The sequence below is a fragment of the Stenella coeruleoalba genome, assembly GCF_951394435.1.
Source record: "Stenella coeruleoalba genome assembly, chromosome: 10".
NCBI lineage: Eukaryota > Metazoa > Chordata > Mammalia > Artiodactyla > Delphinidae > Stenella > Stenella coeruleoalba.
In genome coordinates, this window is record NC_137156.1 from 65,956,515 (window position 1) to 65,980,887 (window position 24,373).

General features: G+C 39.1%; 1 protein-coding gene across 1 annotated transcript in view; it reads right to left on the minus strand.

Moving 5' to 3' along the window:
• PRKAR2A (protein kinase cAMP-dependent type II regulatory subunit alpha) overlaps positions 1-24,373 on the minus strand; it is a 79,107-nt gene that overhangs the window by 17,730 nt on the left and 37,004 nt on the right. Inside the window, exons 2-6 of the mRNA XM_079935229.1 lie at positions 23,590-23,628; positions 14,097-14,149; positions 11,536-11,619; positions 6,709-6,815; positions 2,629-2,782 (exon numbers count right to left, since the gene is read on the minus strand). Of these exons, the coding sequence (XP_079791355.1) occupies positions 2,629-2,782; positions 6,709-6,815; positions 11,536-11,619; positions 14,097-14,149; positions 23,590-23,628 (437 nt within the window). The remainder of the gene's footprint in view (positions 1-2,628; positions 2,783-6,708; positions 6,816-11,535; positions 11,620-14,096; positions 14,150-23,589; positions 23,629-24,373) is intronic.

Consider the following 24,373-nt stretch of genomic DNA (forward strand, 5'->3'; position numbering starts at 1 on the left):
AAAATCATTGTCAGCTAATTCCAGTATCTGTATCATCTTGGTATTGACATCTTTTTTTTTTTTTTTTTTTTTGGCGGTATGCAGGCCTCTCACTGTTGTGGCCTCTCCCGTTGCGGAGCACAGGCTCTGGACGCGCAGTCTCAGCGGCCATGGCTCACGGGCCCAGCCGCTCCGCGGCATGTGGGATCATCCCGGACCGGGGCACGAACACGTGTCCCCTGCATCGGCAGGCAGACTCTCAACCACTGCGCCACCAGGGAAGCCCGGTATTGACATCTTTCGATTGCCTTTTCTAATTCAGATTGAGAATTTCTTTGTTCTTGGTCTAACAAGTGATTTTCTATTGTATCCTGGGCATTTTGGGTATTATGTTGTAAAACTGTATCCAATTTTTTCTTTTTTTGCAGGCAGTCACCCTCTCTCTATATATAGGGTGCCTGTACATGTGGGAGTGCATGTTCAGCTCCCCTCTGGACTCTACTGACACTACTCTGGCAGGGGAAGTGGAGTGCCAACTAGTAACACCACACATCACCTCATTTTGCCTCTTTGCTGCTGGATGAGGTTGTTAAGTCCAGTTTCCTGCTGGCCCCAGTGACAGGGTGGGGAGGTAGAAGCAGTTTTTCCTTTGGTATTTGGCAGGAATAGGGTGGCATTATCATAAAAGGTTTTCTATTCTGCCAAGCTGTGCTTTTCCTTGTCCTTTGGCTAAAGGGAGCAGACTTTTCTTGGGGCTGTTTTTATGTGTACCTGTTGGTGGATCTGGGTTGTAGGTTTTTCCAGCACCCTATCTGGGATATATGGGAATTAATAAGAAAACCTGGCGAACTCACTGTTATGTCCTTCCTTAATTCCTGAAATCCCTAGTTCCTAGCCAGTCCACCTTCTCCTTTCCATCTTTCAGGGTCTCCTATGTTTGTTTGTAGTAAGATATCCAGAGTTTTCTAGTTTTAAGAGGGAAGATTAGTGAGGAATGGGGCTATTCCATCTTGGCCTGGACCAGAAGTTGGCATTAATGTATTTTAAAACTGATTTTATTTTCCCCCATTATTTATTGATCTACCTTGAGTATTTTAAGCTTCCCAAGTGTGTGATGTATTCTTAAACCAATGTATCTCTCATCTCTCAGGGGCAATCTTTTTTTTTTTTTTTTTTTTTTGTGGGCCGCACCACATGTGGGATCCTAGTTCCCCGATCAGGGACTGAACCTAAGTCTCCTGTTCTAGAAGTGAGGAGTCTTAACCACTGGGCCGCCAGGGAAGTCTCTCTCACGGGCATTCTTTTTTTTTTTTAACATCTTTATTGGAGTATAATTGCTTTAAAATGGTGTGTTAGGGGCTTCCCTGGTGGCGCAGTGGTTGAGAGTCTGCCTGCCGATGCAGGGGACACGGGTTCGTGCCCCGGTCCACCATGGCCGCTAAGCCTGTGTGTCCGAAGCCTGTGCTCCGCAACGGGAGAGGCCACAACAGTGAGAGGCCCGCGTACCGCAAAAAAAAAAAAAAAAAAAAAAAAAAAAGGTATGTTAGTTTCTGCTTTATAACAAAGTGAATCAGCTGTACATATACATATATCCCCATATCTCCTCCCTCTTGCGTCTCGCTCCCATCCTCCGTATTCCACCCCTCTAGGTGGTCACAAAGCACTGAGCTGATCTCCCTGTGCTATGCAGCTGCTTCCCACTAGCTATCTATTTTACATTTAGTAGTATATATAAGTCCATGCCATTCTCTCACTTTGTCCCAGCTTACCCTTCCCCCTCCCGGTATCCTCAAGTCCATTCTCTACGTCTTCGTCTTTATTCCTGTCCTGCCTCAGGGGCATTCTTAATTCTACAATTAGTATACAATTTAGTATAGCACAATAAAGTGCTCTAGTATGTCTTTAAAATGTGATTTTATTTGAGGAAATATATTGATAATTCCAAGGTATATATTTAATTCTGCTTGTAGGGTAAATGGAAACAAATTATCATAGATGTGAACATTTTAAAAGTGAAATTTGGAATCTGTACAAGAGGATGATTGTTTTGTTTAAGAAGGAAGAGAATTATATATTTTGAAGGCTTGATAATGAAGGAAGCAAGGTGGGTCATGTATAATAGAGGATAGGATCATAGCAGTACTGTGCCTAAGACATTCTAGGAAAGTTCTATTTCCCAGAATATGGCTATCAGCCTTTCTAGTCATCTAAATCTATTGAATATTGGCATGGACCAATGAATAAATAGATGGCCAAACACAGAGGAAAGTTAGTCCTAGGATAGATAGATAGAGATGGAAAACATGGTTGGCAGAGCTTTCAATGACACTTATTTTTCTAGGCTGTCTCTTGTACAGAGTTATCCCCCCTCTCTCTACTTGTCTGATAAAAACATAAATGGAAAATGTAGTAAGAGCTGACACACTGCAAGGTCACAAGACCCAGTCTTTTCTATGTAATTTGGAATAAATGGTTTGTTGATAAATCACTTCAGAGAAATGGAAAAACACACTGGTACAAAACCTTCCACAATGTCTTTCAGATAATTGGCTATTAAATATAGTGTGAACCAACAGCCCAAGGACAGAGACTCAGAAGTAAGGGGCATTAATACCATGCTATGCAAGGAGAACCATTTCTCTAACTCACCAGTCCCCAAAGGGAGCCTTCTGAAGTGGCGACAATGGTAGCAGCTCTCGGGGTGTTGTACATCAGAGCTAGTTCTCCAAAACTGCCATGGTTGTCATACTGACCAACACAGCGGGTTTGATTATCTTTTGTTACTAAAATATCATAGGTTCCCCTGGAAATATAACAAGAAACAATTTTACTTATAATGGGCAGGTGTACATGAATAGAAGGTTGTTGTTATTGGGGAATTCCAACAGATTTTTGCTAGTATATAGAAATATAATAGATTTTTGCATTTTGACTTTGTATTCTGTGACCTTGCTAAACTCGTTTATTAATTTTAATGAGTGAACTTGGCATTTTCTAGAGGATCATGTCATCTGCAAACAAAGACAAAGCAGCTTTATTTCTTCCTTTCCAATCTGTATGCCCTTCTTCCCTCCCGTCAGTCCTTCTCCCCTCACTCCATCTTTTTCTTTTCCTTCTTTTTTCTTTGCTTTATTGCGTTGGTTAGGACCTACAGTATAATACTGCACTGAAGTGGTGAGAGGAGACATGCTTTGCTTGTCTGGTTCTCCATCTTAAAGGGAAAACATTCAATCTTTCACCATTAAGTATAAGGTTAGCTATAGGTTTTTTTTTTTATAAATGCCTTTAATCAGGTTGGAGAAAAGTCCCTTCTATTCCTAGTTTGCTGAGAGTTTTTATCATGGAAAGGTGTTGAATTTTGTCAAATGCTTTTCCTGCAGGTATCGAAATGATTGTATGGGTTTTCTTTTGTAGTCTGTTGAAAACTAGGATGTAGAACTGATTAAAATAAAGAAAAAAATGATACAATTCTCTATCTATTGATTGTTAATGACTACTAAAGAAAAATATTCAGAATGGACAAACATTTGGAGAAACAGTCACTCTCAATACACCACTGAAGCAAGTGTAAATGTTTTAAAGTTTCTGAAAGATAATTAACAACATAACAAATTCCTAAAGAGACCCTTTGACACAGCAATTCCATTTCTAGGCACTCTGAAGGAGATAATCAAAGATATTGGAAAATATTTAATTGCAGGGATGCTCACCAGGTAATATTTATAAGAACAAAAACCAAAAACCACAATTTAATCTGCTAACAATAGGGGATAGGTCAAATATATGTCTATATTCATATTATACAGTCAATATAAATCATGACATAGAATAATATTGTATCCCATGGCAAACTACTTCAAATAGATTTTAAAAATCAAGTCAATGTATATGACCTAACATAAAAAGTATACATATAAATGTAATAAAGAGTTGACTACATTTTACATGTTTGTTAACAGCTTCCAAGCCCTACCACTCCCAATCCTTCTTCCTCTTCTGTCTCACATCTGGGAAAGCTGAGAAGAAAACCTGGGTGCTCCCTTATTTGGCACTGATGGGATATTCAAACAAAACTAGAGCCTGCTCATATATAAGAGTACTCTGACCTCAGCCCCACCCTCTAACCACCGTGAAACGCCAAGCCAGTCACCCCTCCCTGCTGTCTTAAGTCATTTTTGGACCTCTTGGGAACCTGGCCTGTTCTCCCTTAAAAGCCTCATTATGTGAGTGATAAATCTTTTCATACACTCTTAGCTGTGTGTGTGGTATGATCAGTCTCAATATCTGAACCAAATTTGGGGTAATGGATCTGACCTAACAGTAAAGCATAGGGAAAAAAAAAAAAGAAAAAAGAAAGGAAGAATATACTCTGGGGATGAAATTAGGGCTAAATTACTTTCTTTCCTGGTTGTTTTTTTTTTTTTTTCCCCTAAGTTTCCTACAAAGAGCCTCCACTTGTCTGATAAAAATCATTAGGTATCATATGTTACACAAGAAGCAAAGAATAAAGCCAATCACTCAAATATCAGGTACACAGTACCAACCCTGCTCTCAAGGGAGCTCACCACTGAATAGGTAAGCTGAACTGTGTTTGACCTGGTGGACAAGGCAAAAGTAACAAGGACATGAGTGGAATAAATGGAACTCAGGGTAAATTCACTTACGTGTTTTTAGTCTCTCTTCCAGGAGACGCTAGCAACTTAATTTTGGGAACACAAATAATTTCAGGAAGCCACAAAACAGAGTCTTTCCTAACCTCTCTCACTTCGGTCCTCTTCCAAATAATGGGACATATTTTTCTCACTGTTGCTATCATCAAATTATGTAATAATTATCTATTTAATTATGTAATAGTTATCTATTTCTAGTCTCTCCAACTAGAAAATGAGTTTTTTGAGGTCAGGAACAATATCTTTTTAATAATTAATTAACAACCACTTTCAGTGCATGCAAAAGATAATACCTCTCATTTACATGTGTAATAACAAATCATTCCCTTTGTAGACAGGCATTTCAACCTATAAGCTATGGATATGTGCAGGTAAATGCTTATTTCCCAGACTGCAGGTACCTACTGGGATTCCTGTCTTGGTGAGGGAGCACACGGCAGAGCAAGGGGGAAAGGTGGCTGTTGGAAGTGGTGATATAACTTAAAAAAATTATTCTGTCACTACTTACAGAATTCTATGAAGGAAGCATGAGCATAATAGATAAAACAGTCTTTAAGAAGACATTATTTGTATCATCTTTACTCTTTAAATAAAACATTTCTTTCCTAACCCTAACTGTAATCATCTGTCAAAGTATCAAGGGCCAAAAGGTTACCCAAGGAGTACGTTCTTTTTTTTTTAAACGTTTATTTTTTTTTTAATTAATTAATTACTTATTTATTTTTGGCTGCATTGGGTCTTCTTTGCTGCACGCGGGCTTTCTCTAGTTGCGGCGAGCAGGAGCTACTCTTCGTTGAGGTGCGCAGGCTTCTCATTGCGGTGGCTTCTGTTGTTGCAGAGCGCAGGCTCTAGGCGCGCAGGCTTCAGTAGTTGTGGTGCGTGGGCTCAGTAGTTGTGGCTCGCGGGCTCTACAGCGCAGGCTCAGTAGTTGTGGTGCTAAGTCGGGCTTAGGTGCTCCGCGGCATGTGGGATCTTCCTGGACCAGGGCTCGAACCTGTGTCCCCTGCATTTGCGGGCGGATTCTTAACCACTGCGCCACCAGGGAAGTCCAAGTAGTACATTCTTGAACACTTTCCTGAACGAGCAAAAGGCTCGACGAGACAGGGGACCAGCTGAATCTAGTATAGCTACTTGATCAAAATGAAAAGACCCTTAAAAATCTTAAAAATCAGGAAAGCAATTGGAAAAAAATGAATAAGGTCTGCAGAGTAGATGAGAGTACTGTATAAAATGTTAATATCTAATTTTTACAATTGATCTCTGCTTATGTAAGAGAATATTCTATTTTTAGGAAATATACACTGAAGTATTCAGAGGTAAAAGGGCTTATACCTGCAACTTACTTTCAAACAATAAAGTTAATGTGGTAAAACATAAATCTGGGGAACCCAGGTTTATAAGAATTTTTTGTACTATTTGTGTAACGTTTCTATAACTCTGAAATTATTTCAAAAGAAAAAATGAAAAATAATTAATGGAAGACATTGGGTGAAGCAACATCTTATTGATCTTAAACTCTGGTGAGGGTGTTCCTTTCAGGACTGAGGAGGGGTCAGAAGGAGTCCTCCAGGTGATACTAATAGCTCAAGAGGTTAGGACACACCAGGGCGAACAGGTCAAACCCAAATATTTCATGTCTCCCAACATGATTTATACCTGGAACAGAGCCAGAAGGGGCCAGAGGTATGGAGGTTGAGGCAGTATACTCATGTGTAAAATTAGGCTAGGATTGAATGATCCAGATGACAATAAAGTGTTATGGTTATTCTTTACAAAATCAATTCACTTGAACACTTGCAAATAACATGTTTATAAAGCATAGCTTGCACATTTCACCTAATTGTAGATAGTGGCAACCCAAGTATGGGTTGTACTGAGGACTCAGGGCAGCAGTAGATAGAGAAAGGCAGGCTGTGGACAGAGAGGGGCAAGCTTTGAGAAGCTTGTTTACGTGGCCCTAAGTCCTGTTTGGGCTGAACAAAGCATAGGGTAAAGCACTTGCCCTGAATTATGGATCTTATTAAGTACAGCCGTGCAACTGCAAAACTCCATCTCCTACCGTTCAATGACATAAAAGTTGTCCCCATCATCTCCTTGGTCAATGACGTGCTCATCAACTTTGACTGTCCTTTCAAACATGGCATCGAGGACTTGAGAAAGCTGTTCCTGCAGGGAATACACAACGAGAAAAGATGGCTTCTACACTTGTGGGGGGAAAAAAAAACTCTGCTTATCTTAGTTGGTGACTACATGGTAGATGGTAGAAGTCCCCACATCAGACTATTCCCACGTTCAAGCAGAAACCTAAGGGCTGTCTGAAACAAATGCTTTCCTGTGGCCATTCAGCTTTGCATCTCCACATATACAGCACAGTTGCCAAGTTTTCTGAGGCAGCATTGTTTTGAAAATACATTCTATAATTTATGCAAAAACAGGTATCTAAATCATGGTGCCTATTCTCCCAGCCGCACCCACAAGACTGTCACCTGCCTTGATGGCTCTACTATGTCAGGTATAAAGCCATGTGATGCCACCTTCCTCCAGGTGTTGATATTAACAGGATTATCAAGGCTAAAAGGCTGAGATGGCCTCACAGGTTATCTCATGGAACAGCACAACTACTACTCTGACTAGCCAAGCACATCACTTTACCTCTCTGAGACTCAGTTTCTTCATATGCAAAAAAGGGTTTAATAAATAGTTTCTAGCTCATCAACTTTTATGACTAAAGGAGAAAAATCTAAGAAAAGTATATGTCACATAACAGGTACTCAATAAACGAGATCTATTACCAGACATGTAATACTGCTACAATCATTTATACACAACATATACAATTAGTTACTTACCAATATTACCTGCCATAACCAGAAGGTAACTAACTGTACCAGTAAGTATAATGAAAACAAAACAATGCTATTAAATTCTAACAAAACAGTGATCTCAGTCTAGGGCCGGCATCCCTCTGTCAGGGAAATCAGTGACTGTTACGGAGCACTAAATACCAGTTTCAACTCAGAGAAAGACTTTGTCTTTGGAGGAATGTGGATTGAAGATCTGACAAGGAAATAATTTTATTGCTGCATAATTCCATGTGATTTAGTGTTCTGTCAGTGTGACTGTTCTATCTAAAATAACATTATCACCAAAAAGCACCTCTTTAGTTCCATAGTTCCAGGTGTGCTGAATACTGTAAAAGTTGACAAATACTAAAAAGGAAGGCTTGCTACTCATGTATCATCCACGTTAATGTGGAATGTGAGCTCAGTGTTGCCAGAAATCTCATGTTTAAATACAAGTAACAAATTAAAGTTTTCACATACAATACAGACCAAACATACACATCTATACCTGGCTGTATCTGGCCTGTGGGCTGTCCATTGGCAGCCTCACGTTTTGAGTAACTCTTCTTTTTCTGGCCTGGACTCTTCAGAAACATCAGTGTCATGATATAGAATAAGGCATGGGGGAAGCAATCTGGGTTACAGGGGACTAGAATCATACCATGACAACCAAAAGCAACGTGTGACTCAGGACTGGAAAACAAAAGAAAAAAGCCCTAGAAAACTTTACAGGGAAAACCTTAAAAGCAGTTCATACATACTCATACATGTGCCTACATATACACACAAGAAACAGTGTAAATGTGGCAAAATGTTAACAACTGGTCAATCTAGGTCAAGAATATAAGAATGTTCATAGTACTATTCTTTGACTTTTCTGTAAATTTGAAAATTTAAAAACAAAGGTTTGGGAAGTAAATTTTTAAAAAATAGAAACAAATACACTCACTGGAATGGCTAAAATTTGAAAAGACAGATAATATCAAATGTTGGTTAAGGATACAGAACAATTGGAAATGTCACATATTGTTGGAAGGAATGCAAAATGGTATAACCACTTTGAAAACCATCTGGTAGATTTTTACAATATCAAACATATACCTATCCTATGACTCAGCAATTTTGCCCTCAGGTATTTTACTGAAGAGAAATGAAAAAAAAAGTTCGCAAAAAGACTTGTATAAAATGTCCAGAGCATTATTCATAAGAGCTAAAAGCAAGAAATAGACCAGGTATCCATTGTCAGAAAAATGGATAAACAAACTGGTATTTTCATATAATGGAATACTTCTCAGCAATAAAAGGGAATGAACGAACATCACCAAAACAATGACACACTGACATCATGGATCCCTTGATATGATGCTCTGAGAAGGACACAACAGAATTTCTGTGTAGTCTGGCCAAAGATGTATAACCGCATTTCAATCATGAGGAAATATCAGACAAACTCAAATTGAGGTATATTCTATAATGTAATTAACCAGTACTCTTCAAAGTGTCAAGATCATGAAATACTAGAAAGAACTGAAAACTATCGCAAATTGGAGGAGACTAAGGAGAAATAACAGCTAAGTGCAATGTGGGTTTCTGGACTGGATTATTAACTAGGAAAAAAAAATTAGTGAGAAAACTGATGAAATTTGAACAAGGTTTTTAGTTTAACTAATGGTATTGTAACAATGTCATTTTCCTGGTTTTGTTTTGTTTTTTTTTACATCTTTATTGGAGTATAATTGCTTTACAATGGTGTGTTAGTTTCTGCTTTATAACAAAGTGAATGAGTTATACATATACATATGTTCCTATCTCTTCCCTCTTGCATCTCCCTCCCTCCCACCCTCCCTATCCCACCCCTCTAGGTGGTCACAAAGCACCAAGCTGATCTCCCTGTGCTATGCGGCTGCCTCCCACTAGCTATCTATTTTACGATTGGTAGTGTATATATGTCCATGCCACTCTCTCGCTTTGTCACAGCTTACCCTTCCCCTAATTGTACTATGGTTATGTAATATGTTAATATTGGCGGAAGCTGGATAAGGGGTATATGGGAACTCTACTATTTTTACAACTTCTTTTATGAGTCTAAAACTAGTTCAAAATAAAAAGTGAAAAAAGGAAATGGAATGTTGAATAAGAAAGAGTCTCAAAAATATTGTGCTGAGTGAAAAGAATCTCTCACAACAGAGTATATATTGTATGATTCCACTTATATGAAATTCTAGAAGGCAAAATTAATTTATGGTAGAACAAATCAAAATAGAAGTTGTCTCTGGGGGGAGGCGAGCAAGAATTGATCATGAAGGGGCATAAGGAAACTTTTTGGGGTGGTGGCAACATTCTACATCTTGATAGGGGTTTGGATTACCTAAGTGTATGCATTTGTCAAACCTAAGTACACTTAAAACTCATGCATACATTTCATTATATGCAAACTTTACATTAAAAAGCTATAAACAAATATTGAACTATCATGATATGCATGCCAAAGTATTTAAGGGAAATATACTGAGATCTCCAATTTACTCTGAAATTATCCTCAAAAATAAGATGGGTTAATGCAGGGGCCAGCAAACAGTTGACTGTTTTTGTAAATAATGTTTTATTGGAACACAGCCATACCCTTTCATTTATGCATTGTCTATGGTTGCTTTCCTGCTACAATAATGAAGGTGAGTAGTTGTGACAGAAATATTTAGTATCTGGTTCTTTAAGCAAAAGTTTGCCAACCCCTTGGTTGAGGGTAGACGGTATATCATGTGACAAGCACAGTAAAATGTTAATGTTAGAATCAAGGCAGTGGATAAATACATGTTCTGTAAAATCCTTTCCACTTTGTTGTATTTGAATATTTTCATGATAAAATGTTAGAAAAATATAATTAAATCTGAAAATTCAGTTATCATTTTTCAAGACTGAAATGGTAAAATGATGTTCTCCAGCACTAAGAAAAATCTGAATACTAGACTGACACAGCAACTTCTTTAGAACATATGATAGTATAAAATTTACAAGGGGTTTTATTCACAGTAGATAAAGAAGCAAGTATGCTTTCCATTGATACAGATGAGTCTTCCAGGGAAAACAGTTGATACAGACTATTATTTCTTACAACCAGCCTTTCCTTGAACTCATGGTCCTTGTTTTATTCAATCTCAGACTAATAAAATTCTGATTAAAGTTCTCGATATTCCTATAACCACACAGCTACCAAACAGTCTGGTTTACAGACACCAGGGATAGTTGATTCCCTTGATTGATACAACATAAACTCATGTTTGACCAGCCAGATTCCCAGAAGGCTGTGGGGATATCTTCAGAAGACATATTTGCAGGAGCTGGGTAGTAGGAGAATTCTATTTCCTATCCTTCCTGTCTCTGCACATTCTGGGATTCCCCAGCAGGCCCAGCACCTCAGCCATTCATGTGGCTTCAGCATGTGGCCGTCAAAGTACAGAAGGAACAGGAAATCTGAAGCATCTCTGTCCTCAGGAGGTAGCCCTGTTTTCCATCTCCACCAAGAGAGGGAAGACAGGCACAGGCACAGATCCTGTGCTGGGGCCCTAAAGACAAACACCACTCTGTGTGTGCCCCATGCCTGAGGTCTTCACTGAGAAATAATAAGAGGTGCCTTACACCAAAGGAGTGAGAAGCAGTCACACACTTCCAGTGGGTTAACCGCTACCGGTAGAGAGGACGCCACACTGGCATCTTTGGAGAAATTACTCTTCAGCATAAATAAAGACCCTCCAAACTAAGCCAGGGTCATGCAAACCTGAGCATTTCCTTTTAATATGACCCAACTGCATGGTCCTCAAATGGTATTGCCTTGGAGGAAGTACCAAAGCAGTTCAGAGAAATACTAAAAGTCATCTGAAAAGCTCATTATGGATTACAGTGCTCAACACAATGCAAACATTTGCAAGTAAGAAGAAGCTAAGGTTTTAATGCCTCATATGACTGTGGCTAAGATGCTAAAAACTGTTTAAATGATGAATAGGACAAAAGCTAAAAGCCAAAAATATTTTAAAAATCAATGTTACCTGATCAAGATTTTTGAAAAGAAGAATATCTTTGCAAGCTTCCTGAAGTCTGCACCTCTGTTGATCAGTTTTAGGATGAATCACCTGCCAATCCAAATAAAACCAGGAAAATTTTTTTATTCTATTTAAAAATATTACTTAACTTACAAATTGGTATATTTCTTTCTCCTAAAAATGGGAAAAATTAAGAGCATGTTCACTATAATTTTAACTCTATACAAATACCAAGCAGTACCCTGATCGTGGACAGGAAATATGATAGGGGTGAAGAGTACCCACCCTGGACCACCCACTGGCTGTGTGGCTGGCAGCAAGTCAGCTATGCACTGGAAGCCTCAGAGTCCCCATCCGAAAAGCAGAAGGTAACATATCGTTCATTCAACAAATATTAAGCATCGACTAGGTGCCAGGCACCGTCTCAGCTCTGGGGACATAGCAGTGAACACAAGACAAAAACACCTGCTTTCACATTCAATAAATACATAAAGTATCTTAGAGTGACAAGGCTAAGGAGAAAATAAGGTAGGGAAGGGTGCGTGTATGAGTGTGCATGTGCGTGTGTGCGTCCAGATGAGGCCTGAGAAGGTGACATTTGTAAAGATCCCAAGGAACTGAGGACAACCTGAGGGAGTGAGTAATGTTGACATCTCTAAGAGCACCTCAAGCAGAAGGAACAGCAAGTGAAAACAAGGTCTTATGGTTGGTTAATAGCATGTTTGAGAAAAACCAGGAGACAGATGTGACTGATGCAGAGCGAGGAGAAAAGATCAGGAAGAGACCAGGTTTGGGGGTTAGGTGGAGGGCATTGTAGATCACAGATCTGGAACTTTTCTCTAGTGACATAGGGGCAATCTGAGGGTTCTGACAGAGGAAGGAAAGAGATCTAATGTTTTTAAAGGCTCATGCTGGCTCCTGAGTGAAGAACAGCCTTGAGGGAGGCAACAGTGAAAGCCAGAAAGCTACTGTGATTATCCTAGTGCTAAACGGTGGTGATTAGGACCAAGGTGGTAGCCATGAAGGTGTTGAGAAGTACTGGAATTTTAAATATGTTTTGAAGATTGAGCCTATCAGATTTGCTGAAAATTTGAATGTGGGTATGAAAAAATGAGAGGAGCTGAGGGTGACCCTAAAATTTTGGACCTGAGCAACAGGAAGTTTGGAACTGCCAAGAAGTGAGCTGGAGAAGACTGTGGGTGAAAAAGAATGTCTAAACGGAAATAGTCAGGAGCTCAGTATGAGTTGTCTATTGAAATGTAAGTGGAGATGGCAACTAAACAACTGCTATACAAGCTAGAGTTCAAACCTCAACAGCTTAGTATTACTAGTAGTATTAGTGATATCTACAAAATTAGAATTGTCATAAGGATTAAATGAGCTAATACAGGCAGTGTTTAAAACAGAACCTGGCATTTAGTAGGTGCTCAAAAACTATTACTCCTATTACTAATACTACAGATATTTAATAAATGTTTACTGAACTAAAAAAAATAATTATTGCCTAGTATCGCTGTTATAATTGAGAGGCCCATCAAGCTCCTTCCTAAGTATTGTCTTCACCCTAAAAAAAGTACATTGCTTAAACTGGCCAGAAATAACAGATGCCAAAAGTGTTAAGTAATTTAAATTTGTGATATTAAAAAGTTAGTAAAAAAAGTTTTAACTTTTTAAACTCATCAAAATTTTACAATATCTAAAATAAAAAATTCAAAAACCTACATGTCTATTATATTCACACAATGGTAGCATTTTATTATTAGAATACTTCAGAATCTTTCATAGTCTACTCATTTTAAGGCACACTTGAAAGATCATTAAAGTTTCTTTTATAACATCAATCTTTTAAAAAAGATGGTTCAAATTTGCTTTTATAAAAGTAATTTGTTAACTGTACAAGAATTTAAAAACCTGAGTTTTTAAAAAAGCACCCAAATATCAACCATAGTCCTACAACAACTACTGTTAATATCTGGGATATATCCTTCCAGGTATAAATCTTTGCACAAACAAGTAAATAAGTAAATAGGTAGACAGACGGATAGATATTTTTAAATTATTTTTTATTTTATAAAATGCTCTATAAAATGTACCTCAAATATACATCATTCCATGTCATTAAGCCCAGTCCTGTACCATCATTTCCAATTGCTGCAGATTCTCTTGACTTGAATGTACCTTAATTTAGCCCTTGGCATCCCCTATTTTGGTTCATTTATGTTGCTTCCATTTTTCAATTTTACAATACTGCAATAATCTCCTTAGAAAGGACCCAACTGTTTGTTAGGGATGAATTCTCCTTCACGTAACTGCTGAGTCAGCTGGCTTGACTAAGTATAAAGCTCTGACAGCTACAGCTAGGCATCCCTCCTTACCATATCCTCAACCAATCTTGCTTTCATTCTTCTTAATAATTGTCAATCTGTTAGTTAAAAGATGGCATCTTGCTGAGATTTTAATTTGTATTTATTTTAAATGTCAGCATGATTAGATTTGGTATGTAGAGGAGGAGGGGAGTGAGTGGGGACTAAAATTATTCTACCTAATACCTTTGCTGCAGTTCTTACCCTTGGATCAGTATCCTCCTCTTCCTCATCAGGGTTATAGGTCTCAGCACAGACTAAATTTGGAGAGAAAATAAAGAGAAAAATAAATAAAACAGATGTGTGTTTTACTGGAAAATAGGAAGTGGACACAATTTTTTTTTATTCACTGTTTTCTAAAGCTATAATGATTTTTGTAATCCCTTCCTTCAATTAACAAATATATTAAGTACCTAGTAATGCCAGGCATTCTGTTAGTGATGAAAAGCCAGCTCTCTAGGGATTGGTAGTCCAAACAGGAGAGAGATGATAAAAAATATTATCTACTAAATTCTATGGTAGTAGCAAGGACAAGCAAGGAAGTAATATCTCTGCTGAGCTATGAAGCAGGGATGGAAAACCAAAAAGTACAGTATATGCAATATAAACATATGGATATGGAATTGGAGTAATTATGAAAAGAATAAGTTGAAATAAAATATCTCAACATCATTATGTACATGAATGACTTAAAAGTAAGAATTTTTTTTTTTTTTTTTTTTTTGTGGTAAGCGGGCCTCTCACCGCCATGGCCTCTCCCGTTGCGGAGCACAGGCTCCGGACGCGCAGGCCCAGCGGCCATGGTTCACGGGCCCAGCCACTCCGCGGCACGCGGGGCCCTCCCGGACCGGGGCACGAGCCCGTGTCCCCCACATCGGCAGGCGGACCCTCAACCACTGCGCCACTAGGGAAGCCCAAAAAGAATTTTAAACAAAGTAAATACTATGTGCCAGGTTCTGTTCTAGGTACAGTATTATATAAATCTAAAACCAACTTGATTTTCTTTGCAGGTAACCTGTGTTTGCACCAGCGGGCCACAGGACGTGTCTTTGTTGTAAAGCAAAGATTTAAAAAATATTAACTGAACAATTGTTTATAATAGCAGAATATCATAAATGATATAAGTACCCATTTGAATCATACAGCTATAAGAAAGAACGAGGAAAATCCCCATAGGCTAATAAATAGTGAGTTCTAGGGGAAAAAAAGGCAAAAAAAACCAAGGTGAAGAATATACTACATAGTATGCTGTCCCTTCCATAAAGAAGGACTTCCATGATAAGAATTGGGGAAGGGGGACTTCCCTGGTGGTCCAGTGGTTAAGAATCCACCTTCCAATGCAGGGGAAGCGGATTCGATCCCTGGTTGGGGAACCAAGATCCCACATGAAGCGGGGCAACTAAGCCTGCATGCTGCAACCACTGAACCCGTGCACTCCAGAGCCCAAGCACCACAACTAGAGAGGAGCCCACGTGCCTCAACAAAAGATCCATCATGCTTCGGGGAAGATCCTGTGTGCCGCACCTAAGACCCAATGCAGCCAAAAAACAAGGTGGGGAGGAAGGGAATAAATACATAAATATGAATATATATACAAAAAATTTAACATTTATTTTTTCAAAAGGAAACAAGAGAAGGATAAACCAGACAGTAGTAAAACTGTTTCCTAGAAGGTAGGCAGAAACAAAAAAGAAGGGATAGGGAAGGGAATGAAACTTCTCTAAGAAAATTCTTTTATATAGTTTTGACAGTTAAGCCATGTTAAAATGTTTTATATACTTAAAAAATTAAATTGATAAGGATGGAGGGACCCTAAAACTGAATACAAAGAGAAACAAATGAACCTAACCACATATCAGGTTGATAACATAACCACAGAGAAGGAAAGGAGAATTATTTTAAGTAGCTTCTGAACATAGTACTGTAACCATCCACCCTCAGTGGGATATATTCCAATGACAAAAAAGAACTGCTATTTCCAGTGGTACAGTAATTCCAAAACTCCTCTGTGTACTACAGTTGTGAGTAAACAAATATACAGCCAGATGTTTTTCACTGGAGAAAAGGGGAATAAAATTATGGAACAGAAGAAGGGTTAGAATTGGAGATGTCAGTACAAGTCATGATTTTAAAATCTTACCCTTAGGTGTTACAATGGTAGACACAATGAATTATCTAGTGAATAAAAAAGTTAGTGTACTCACTAACAAAACTGTTTTGCCAGGAATGATCTAGATGTGATCACTGGTGTTGCCCAGAATGCAACAAAATAAAGGCAATGATATTTTGCATTCTATGAGCATTTTGTAGTGGACCTTTCTAATCTTCATTCCTCTTACAGCCTTAATCTACCAAATTCATTCATAAGCCTTGTATTATTTGTTAGGGTTTATTTCTTATTTGTTAGCAGGCAAGAAATATAAAAGTTTCTTGACCCTATGCTCAATTCTTTTGTATGATGGCTAAAAATCTCTACATATCTATAAAGAGGGGATAAGATGATACATACCACTCTCAATTTAACTCCTGATTTCTTACAGACATTTACTCATTGCAGCCCTGGTCTAGCTTGCATCCCAGCTTCCCCTTCCTCATTGATTCTCTGACCTAATGGAATACCTGAGAAATGGTGACTCCTAGCATGACCTGTACACAGGACTCCCTTCCCTGCCCAGCCTACTTGTGTGGACCACGCCTTCTGTACTGTAATGCCATCAACACTCTGCCTGTCTAACAGGGACCCAGTATCCTTAAATAGATGGAGAAAAATCAGGGAGAAGGGAGTAAGAGCATAGGCACCATTCTAGTCCCTAAAACAGTATCAGGTAATGTTCTGCAGAGAGTGCTGCCCAGCCCCTGGTGGTGCAGGCTTTTGTAGCTAAGCCAGGGAAGTGATAATGGGATGTAGATAATGACTTTCTTTCTATCTTTCTCCAAGCCATTCCTGTTTCCACAATGAAACAAGTTTATCTCAGATCTGTCCTAAAGATTAAGGCAGACACCTTCCTGAGTTCCTAGATGTTATTGCTGCCTCTTTTCACATCTTCATAGGTTTTTGGGTTGGGGCTGAGGAAGCAGCCAGAGGGCAGCTAACCAGATAGTATTTTAAACTGCAAACCTCTTGGTTCTTTGCACTCTTGATTAATGTTGTCATTATCAACCCAGCTTTCTAAACCAGAAATTTGGAACTCACCATGGCTTCCTTCTTTCACCTCTTACCCAATGAATACATCAGATTCTACCTCAGAAATATTCTCATATTTGACCTTTATTCAGCCTACTCTGCTACTCCTTGGTCCAGGATTTCAAAATGTCTTCTTAGAAATACGCATTTTAAAAAAACTCATTTTGGAGACAGATGGATATATGAGTATTATTATACTAACTGTCTCTACTTTTGCATATGTATGAAAATATTCATTTAAGAAGTTGAAAATAATAAGCCTTTAGTGATGAGACTGACAGGATCTTACTGATAATGACACTTAGTCTTGAGCTAGCCTATTTCCAGGCTTGCTTTTCCTCTGAGTTTGGAGGAAAGTATTTTAGCAACTTAGCTCATTTTTATATTTTTAGACAATGTAACTGAGGCAACAAATGTTATAGTTTTTAAGTCTTAAGGTACAGCACTATGATTTAAACAAAAGTAGTTATTTGCATTAAAATTTTTAATGTTTCTATTTGTGAAAAACATTATATCTTTATTTTTTTAAACTGGTTTTCATTTTTTCCCTTTTCTTTTGAACATCAGACTCAGCTCCCTTTTCCCTCTTCCTTTGTTTACCCTCAACCTCTCTACTTTCTGGTACCGATCCCGAATTACTTTTCTCATTTTCTATATAAAAAATCCATTTTTAAGTGTCTATGTGATTGTTGCCCCTTATGGTTCTACACATCAGGAAACCTGTCTCAGTGCGGGGAGTCCCAGAGTCTGTGTCATCCCCTATGCAGCCTCAAGACCTACACTGAATGTCGGACTTCCCTGGTGGCGCAGTGCTTAAGAATCCACCTGCCAATGCAGCAGGCATGGGTTCGAGCCCATAGGTCCAGGAAGATCTCACATGCCACGGAGCAACTAAGCCCGCGCACCACAACTACTGAGCCTGTGTGCCGCAAATACTGAAGCCCACGCGCCTAGAGCCTGTGTTCTGCAACCAAGAGAAGTCACCACAATAAGCCCGCGCATGGCAACAAAGAATAGACCCCGCTCGCCACAACTAGAGAAAGCCCACGCACAGCAAAGTCTCAACCCAGCCAAAAATCAATCAATCAATAAACAAACAAATTTTTAAAAAAAGACCTACACTTTTTAGGTCATGAGATGGTCAAGACCTATTGAAGATGAAGACTAAAAGAGCAGCACAGCCCTTCATTTGAGGGAATTAATTTTGCCACAGTTCTCCAGCAGATGTCACTAGTTAGTAATCGGAAACAGTACAAAGTAACAACAGATTATCCAGCAGAATTTCCTCTTCTAAATTTTAACTGGTGCTTCTTCCATCCAGAAACGTGAATCACTAAAATGTGTTTGTGAGAGAAAATCCCCTCATTTCTACAAAGAAATGAGCCCAGATCCTGGTCACAGGCATGAGGCCCTGTGCTGTCCTGCCAGTGCCCATGGAGAGTTGATATAGCCTGGGTATATTAGTCAGCTAGGGCTGCCATAACAAAATACTACAGACTGGGTGGCTTAAACAACAGAAATTTATGAAACAAAAGGGTTTTTCTTTTTTGGATGAAGTTTTTTTTTTAAATATTTATTTATTTATTCGGCTGCATTGGATCTTAGTTGCAGCACGTGGGATCTTTCATTGTGCCACGCAAGCTTCTCTCCAGTTGTGGTGCGAGCTGCACAGCGCGCCGGGCTCAGTAGTTTTGGCACGTGGGCTCTACAGTGCGTGGGCTTAGTTGCCCTGTGGCATGTGGGATCTTAGTTCCCCAACCAGGGATCGAACCCGCATCCCCTGCATTGGAAGGAGGATTCTTAACCACTGGACCACTAGTGAAGTCCCTGGATGAAGTTTTTAAATGAACAGAATCACACTAACGTTTTAAACTGAAAGACAGTTAACACTAATTTAGAACTATTTAAAGAAAACTGCATTTAAGGAATTTATGGACTGTCTTCATTTGATGCATTTATCACTTGATGTAGAGGGACTGTTCTGCTAGAAGGATTTGGAAGGTACAGATTTTCAATTCCAGTGATTTGCAAGGGAGAGGCAGCATCAAGGAGGGGAAAAGCTCATCTATGAAGCTACACTCACTGGAGTCTGAGCTTACGTCCATCTGTTGCTCAGTCACTATTTCTCTATGTCCCCAGTCCTTGGTCTCTTCAACGCTAAGAGGGGATAACAATAGTAGAACCATGTTAAAGGGTTAATAATAGGAGGTGACATTTAAACTTAGGGCCGGGCTCACAGGAGACACTCAACAACTGTTAGCTCTCCTATGCTGCTTTACTTTCCAGATTATTATTCAGTCAGACACCCTGAATTGTTGAAGTCTCTTCTGCAGTGTTTGACACAGCACATGTCCTCACACAACTAGTTTTAGCTGAAATCCTTGGATCACATCAGGAGCCCATTCCCCAACTATCTTTCCAATTTTATTTTATCTCCTCTCCTACAGCCAGAGCAGCCAGTTCCAGTTTATCCCCCTTCAAGTTCTTGAGACATTCTTCCACCTAGAACGCATCCTTCTTGGTACTGGCCAAATAGTAACCATGTTTTTCAACTTCCAGTGCAATTTCTGCCTCCTTCCAAGAAGTGTTTATTTTATTTCTGCCTCCAGTAATTTCTCTTCCTGATTCCTCAATCCTTCCTTTGTTCCTTCCTTCTGAAGAATGTGAGTGAGCAATACACAAAGTAGCTTTGGTGAGATATGGGAGCAAAAGTCTGACTGGAATGGGCTCAAGAGAGAAGAGAAACTAGAAATATGGACAATTCTTTCAAGGGGTTTTGCTATAAAGATATGGAGAGAGAAAGGGTGGTAGCTAGAGAGGGAAGAGTGATTTTTTTAAAGTTTTATTTTTAAGAATGGAGAGCCAACGATATGTTTCTTTGCTGAGAAAAATAATCCAGTTGAAGAATAAAGATTATGCAGGATAAAGAACAGGTAACTGCTGGAAGGATGAAGGGTTGAGATCTAGTGTACAGGTGGACAACTGGACTCACAGGCAGATTAAGAAGGATAGATGGGGTGGGAGCCTAAGGAAATTCTCTTCTGTTACTTCTGTTTCCTTAGTTAAATTGAGAGGAAGATTATCTGACAGGAATGAGGATGGGGGAGGAGGTGTTGGAGGTTTGGAGAGAGAGAAGAAACGAAAGACTTATTACCTAGGAGAACAGGGGCGTGAAACAAGTATAGAAACACAGTATGATTGCTGCCATCAAGAGCCTACTAGAAGTTAATGATCATGAACTGAAATAAGATCAGTCAACAGGGCTGCGTATTTTCCCTCAACCAAGTACAGCTGTGGTGCAGACACAATAAGTGGAGAATTGGGTTAAACCACAGTGTGGTTTAGCCAAGAAAATAAAAAGGGAAAAGTGAATTGAGGGAAGGTGCCAGGGAATGGTTATAATCACTGATCAAGAAATTTAAGGTTAGTAAAGAGGAAGCGAGAAAGTGAAAAGGAGACAGGATCAATGAGTTCTGAGAGCTGGAGTGGGACAGCAAAGGAGCTGTTAGAAGACAGCAGGCAGCAGTGGGAGACTGGGATCACTGATTGAGAATATGAAGAGTTGTAATGCTGGTCCTACCACAATACAACCATGGAAATGAGTGGCTGAAGTAGGGTGGAAGACAAGAACCTTGGAGAAGAGGAGGTCAAGGAATGGAAGGACCAGACTGCAAGGATTACCTATGTGGAAATAAGAAGGAACAACCTGGGGGTTATTAGAGGACAAAAACAAGGAGGGGCAGTGGCTGGTAGAATATAATGTGAGGTTTGAAGTCGGAGGGTTTTAGGGAGGAGGGAGAGAGAATGGCCTGGAAGCAGCAATGAGGAACAGTAGAGATATTCACCCACCTCCTGTCAGTGTTACAAGGAAAGTGAACGAGAAATGAGCCATTTGAAAAGCCTGCAGGGCAGGCCAAGTTTCAGCTAGATCAGGAAGATGAAGACTGCACTCAGAGAACAGGCTCTGTTCTCTGAGTCTACGGATTTAGCTGAAGACTGACCAAGAGTTCCAGAGGGTATAAGAAAGGGTACATAGGGATGCTAAAGGGTAGTACTTAGGAAACATGCTATCTGTGGGCACTTTATCACCTCAACTGTTGCAAGTTACTTAACCTCTGCTTTGCCCCCAAGTTTCCCTATCCATACAATGGGATAATCATAGCATGTATCTCAGTGTTAGTCTGAGGATTATATTCAACAATACAAGGCAGGCATTTAGAAAGACCTTAAAAATGTGCACCTAGCACACAGCCTGCACTCAAAAAATGTTAGCTATTGCTAACAAGCTATTTGCTCTCCTGAATAATCATTATGGACTCTATTAAGAATCCCTTTTTTTCACTTAACATTTGAATGATATTAAAAAGTTTTAACTCTTCAGTAAGATTGTAAAAGCTAAGGGTAGGGATAATACCCAGTACTCGTCTGAGTCCTCCGTAGAGTTCAAGGACTGAACCACATTGACGGAGAGGCTACGCAGCAATTCATCTGTGACCGTCTGTGACCTCTGGAGGAGATGTCACTGCACTCTCCATTCCCCAGGCCTGTCCCACAGATGTCAAGAGCTATTACTAATCTTTGGTAAAAAGGGGTGCAGGGATGAACAGAAATGGGAGATAGTAGCTCATGGGTCTCATACTAGCCTCAATTTCTATTCTATTTCCTCTCTGTAAGACTTTTTTTTTTCTTTTTTGGCTGCACCTCACGGCATGTTGGGACCCCCCCCCCCAACTAGGGATCGAACCCGTGCCCCCTGCAATGGAAGTGCAGAGTCCTAACCACTGGACCACCAGGGAAGTCCTGCCTCTGTAAATGACCTTCTATAAGTAACAACACATTCTTCAAACTCCTTTCAACAGACTTTGGTGTACAACCTTACCAAAAACTTTCTCAAAACATAAATGAGCAGATTTTCTCAAAGAAAATGATTGAGGGATAGGAAAGAGATTCTAAGCCTTATCAGATGTTAGGTCATATGACAATTTAAAGTCAAGAAACCTTCCCAGAACAAGGGGATATGAAAGAATGATGTGACACATACAGCTCGCATAGCAATTTTGAAACACATAAACATCCCAACTGTACAATCAAACAAACTCCACATGTATCTAAAAGTCAAGCATCTTATTATAAGAAAAACTTTCAGAAAACATATTTATCAGCTCTATGAAAAAATGGGGACCTTCTCAGCTTAGGAATAATCATGAAAAAAAAAGAGATGTACATAGTCAATAAATATTTACTGAGTACCTGCTCTGTGCCAGGTAGTGTTCAAGGTACCAGTCACAGATCAAAATTTTTGAGTCAATAAAAAACAGCAAAATTAAAATAAGTAGCACACCAACCTGGAAAATTTTGTATTAAAAATTTCAAAAGGTTAAAAATCATGATAGGGGCTTCCCTGGTGGCGCAGTGGTTAAGAATCTGCCTGCCAATGCAGGGGACATGGGTTTGAGCCCTGGTCCGGGAAGATCCCACACACCGTGGAGCAACTAAGCCCACGTGCCGCAACTACTGAGCCTAAGCTCTAGAGCCCACGAGCCACAACTACTTAGCCTTCGTGCCACAACTACTGACACCTGCGCACCTAGAGCCCGTGCTCCGCAACAAGAGAAGCCACCGCAATGAGAAGCCTGCACACCGCAATGAAGAGTAGCCCCTGCTCTCCTCAACTAGAGAAAGCCCGCACACAGCAACGAAGACCCAAGATAGCCAAAAGTCAATCAATCAATCAATAAATAAATTAAAAATCATGATAGAAATTTATTCACACTTATAAAAAATAATCTCGAGCACAACAGATAAAAGGGAAAAATATCATCAAACTAGTCCCATACAAGAAAATAAAATAGATTTCCCATTTTTGGAAAACGTTCATTTTTGGTTAATAATCAAACGAATCCCAAATAAAACAATTTGAGATATATCTTACATCTAAATTAAAGGAGTATGTTTGTAAGTCAACAATATAAAAATATATTAAAAAAATAAATGAAAGGAGTAGGCACTGCCTATGTTAGTGAGATGGTGGTGGAAAAGAGGTCTTTGCAGGGTGTCTTTCTCCCTGTAGCCTATTTTGTAGACTATCTCTAGTAAGCAATACACAGAAAAAGCCAAGGCAACGCTCAGTCTCTGACCAGAGAATGCTACTTCCAGCACTATTACTGAGGAAGTAATTTAAGTGGCTCAACAATGTAAGCAAGAAGCTAATGACAAGCATAATATAGAATGCCAGAAGAAGTAATATGAAAAGTTGTTTTTAGAAGCCATAATTATGAACATGGAAAAATATTAATGACATAAATGAGACAAACTGATTATAATAATATAAAAATAAGTACATATACACTCCGAACTTAAAATGAAACAGAATGAAGGAACCACAGGTAATTTTTATAATGTTCTATAATGCTATCAACTTACCTTTTATTAAAAAGATCACTTTATTTTTATTTACGATAATCCCATCTTAAAATAGCATTTCAGTAGTATGCTATGAAAAAGAACACATACCTGATACTCGCCGCCGATCAAATCTGTTAGGAACTGGAACTGCAAAACAAAGAAGCAATGTTTAGTCATCATTGTATCACATGACTCCATCTTTATCCTCCCTTTTTGCAAAGATCTTTGACAACAGAACTAGGAACCTCAATACCAAGTGGTGGATCAATTCATATTCGTCCATAATCAGCCAGAGACAGTGTTTCAACAAGATCACATAAAGACAATATAAAGAATAATGTATGTCTTTGAAAACAAGCTCTTTATAACTTCAACGTGGGTGGCAATTTTATTTCTGTTGACATCCAAGTTCCACCTAATTTGTATCACACCAAATGAATAAGAAGTCTACTAAATTTACTGGTAATTTTATGATATCAAATAGTTAAATTTTCTTCTTTTAAAGATAATCCCAAGACCTGCTAGACCTGCATTTACATTTCATTTTAAAATAACTTAATGAGGGACTTCCTTGGTGGTGCAGTGGATAAGACTCCTCGCTCCCAATGCAGGGGGCTCAGGTTTGATCCCTGGTCAGGGAACTAGATCCCACATGCATGCCACAACTAGGAGTTCGCATGCCCACGTGCCACAACTAAGGAGCCCACATGCCACAACTAAGGAGCTGGTGAACTGCAACTAAGGAGCCCGCCTGCCGCAACTAAGACCTGATGCAACCAAATAAATTAAAAAATAAATATTTTTTAAAAAATAAAATAAAATAATGAGTATTACATTAAAATAAAAAATTAACCATGAAGTTATACTCTCCCTCAATACAGGTGGATTTTCT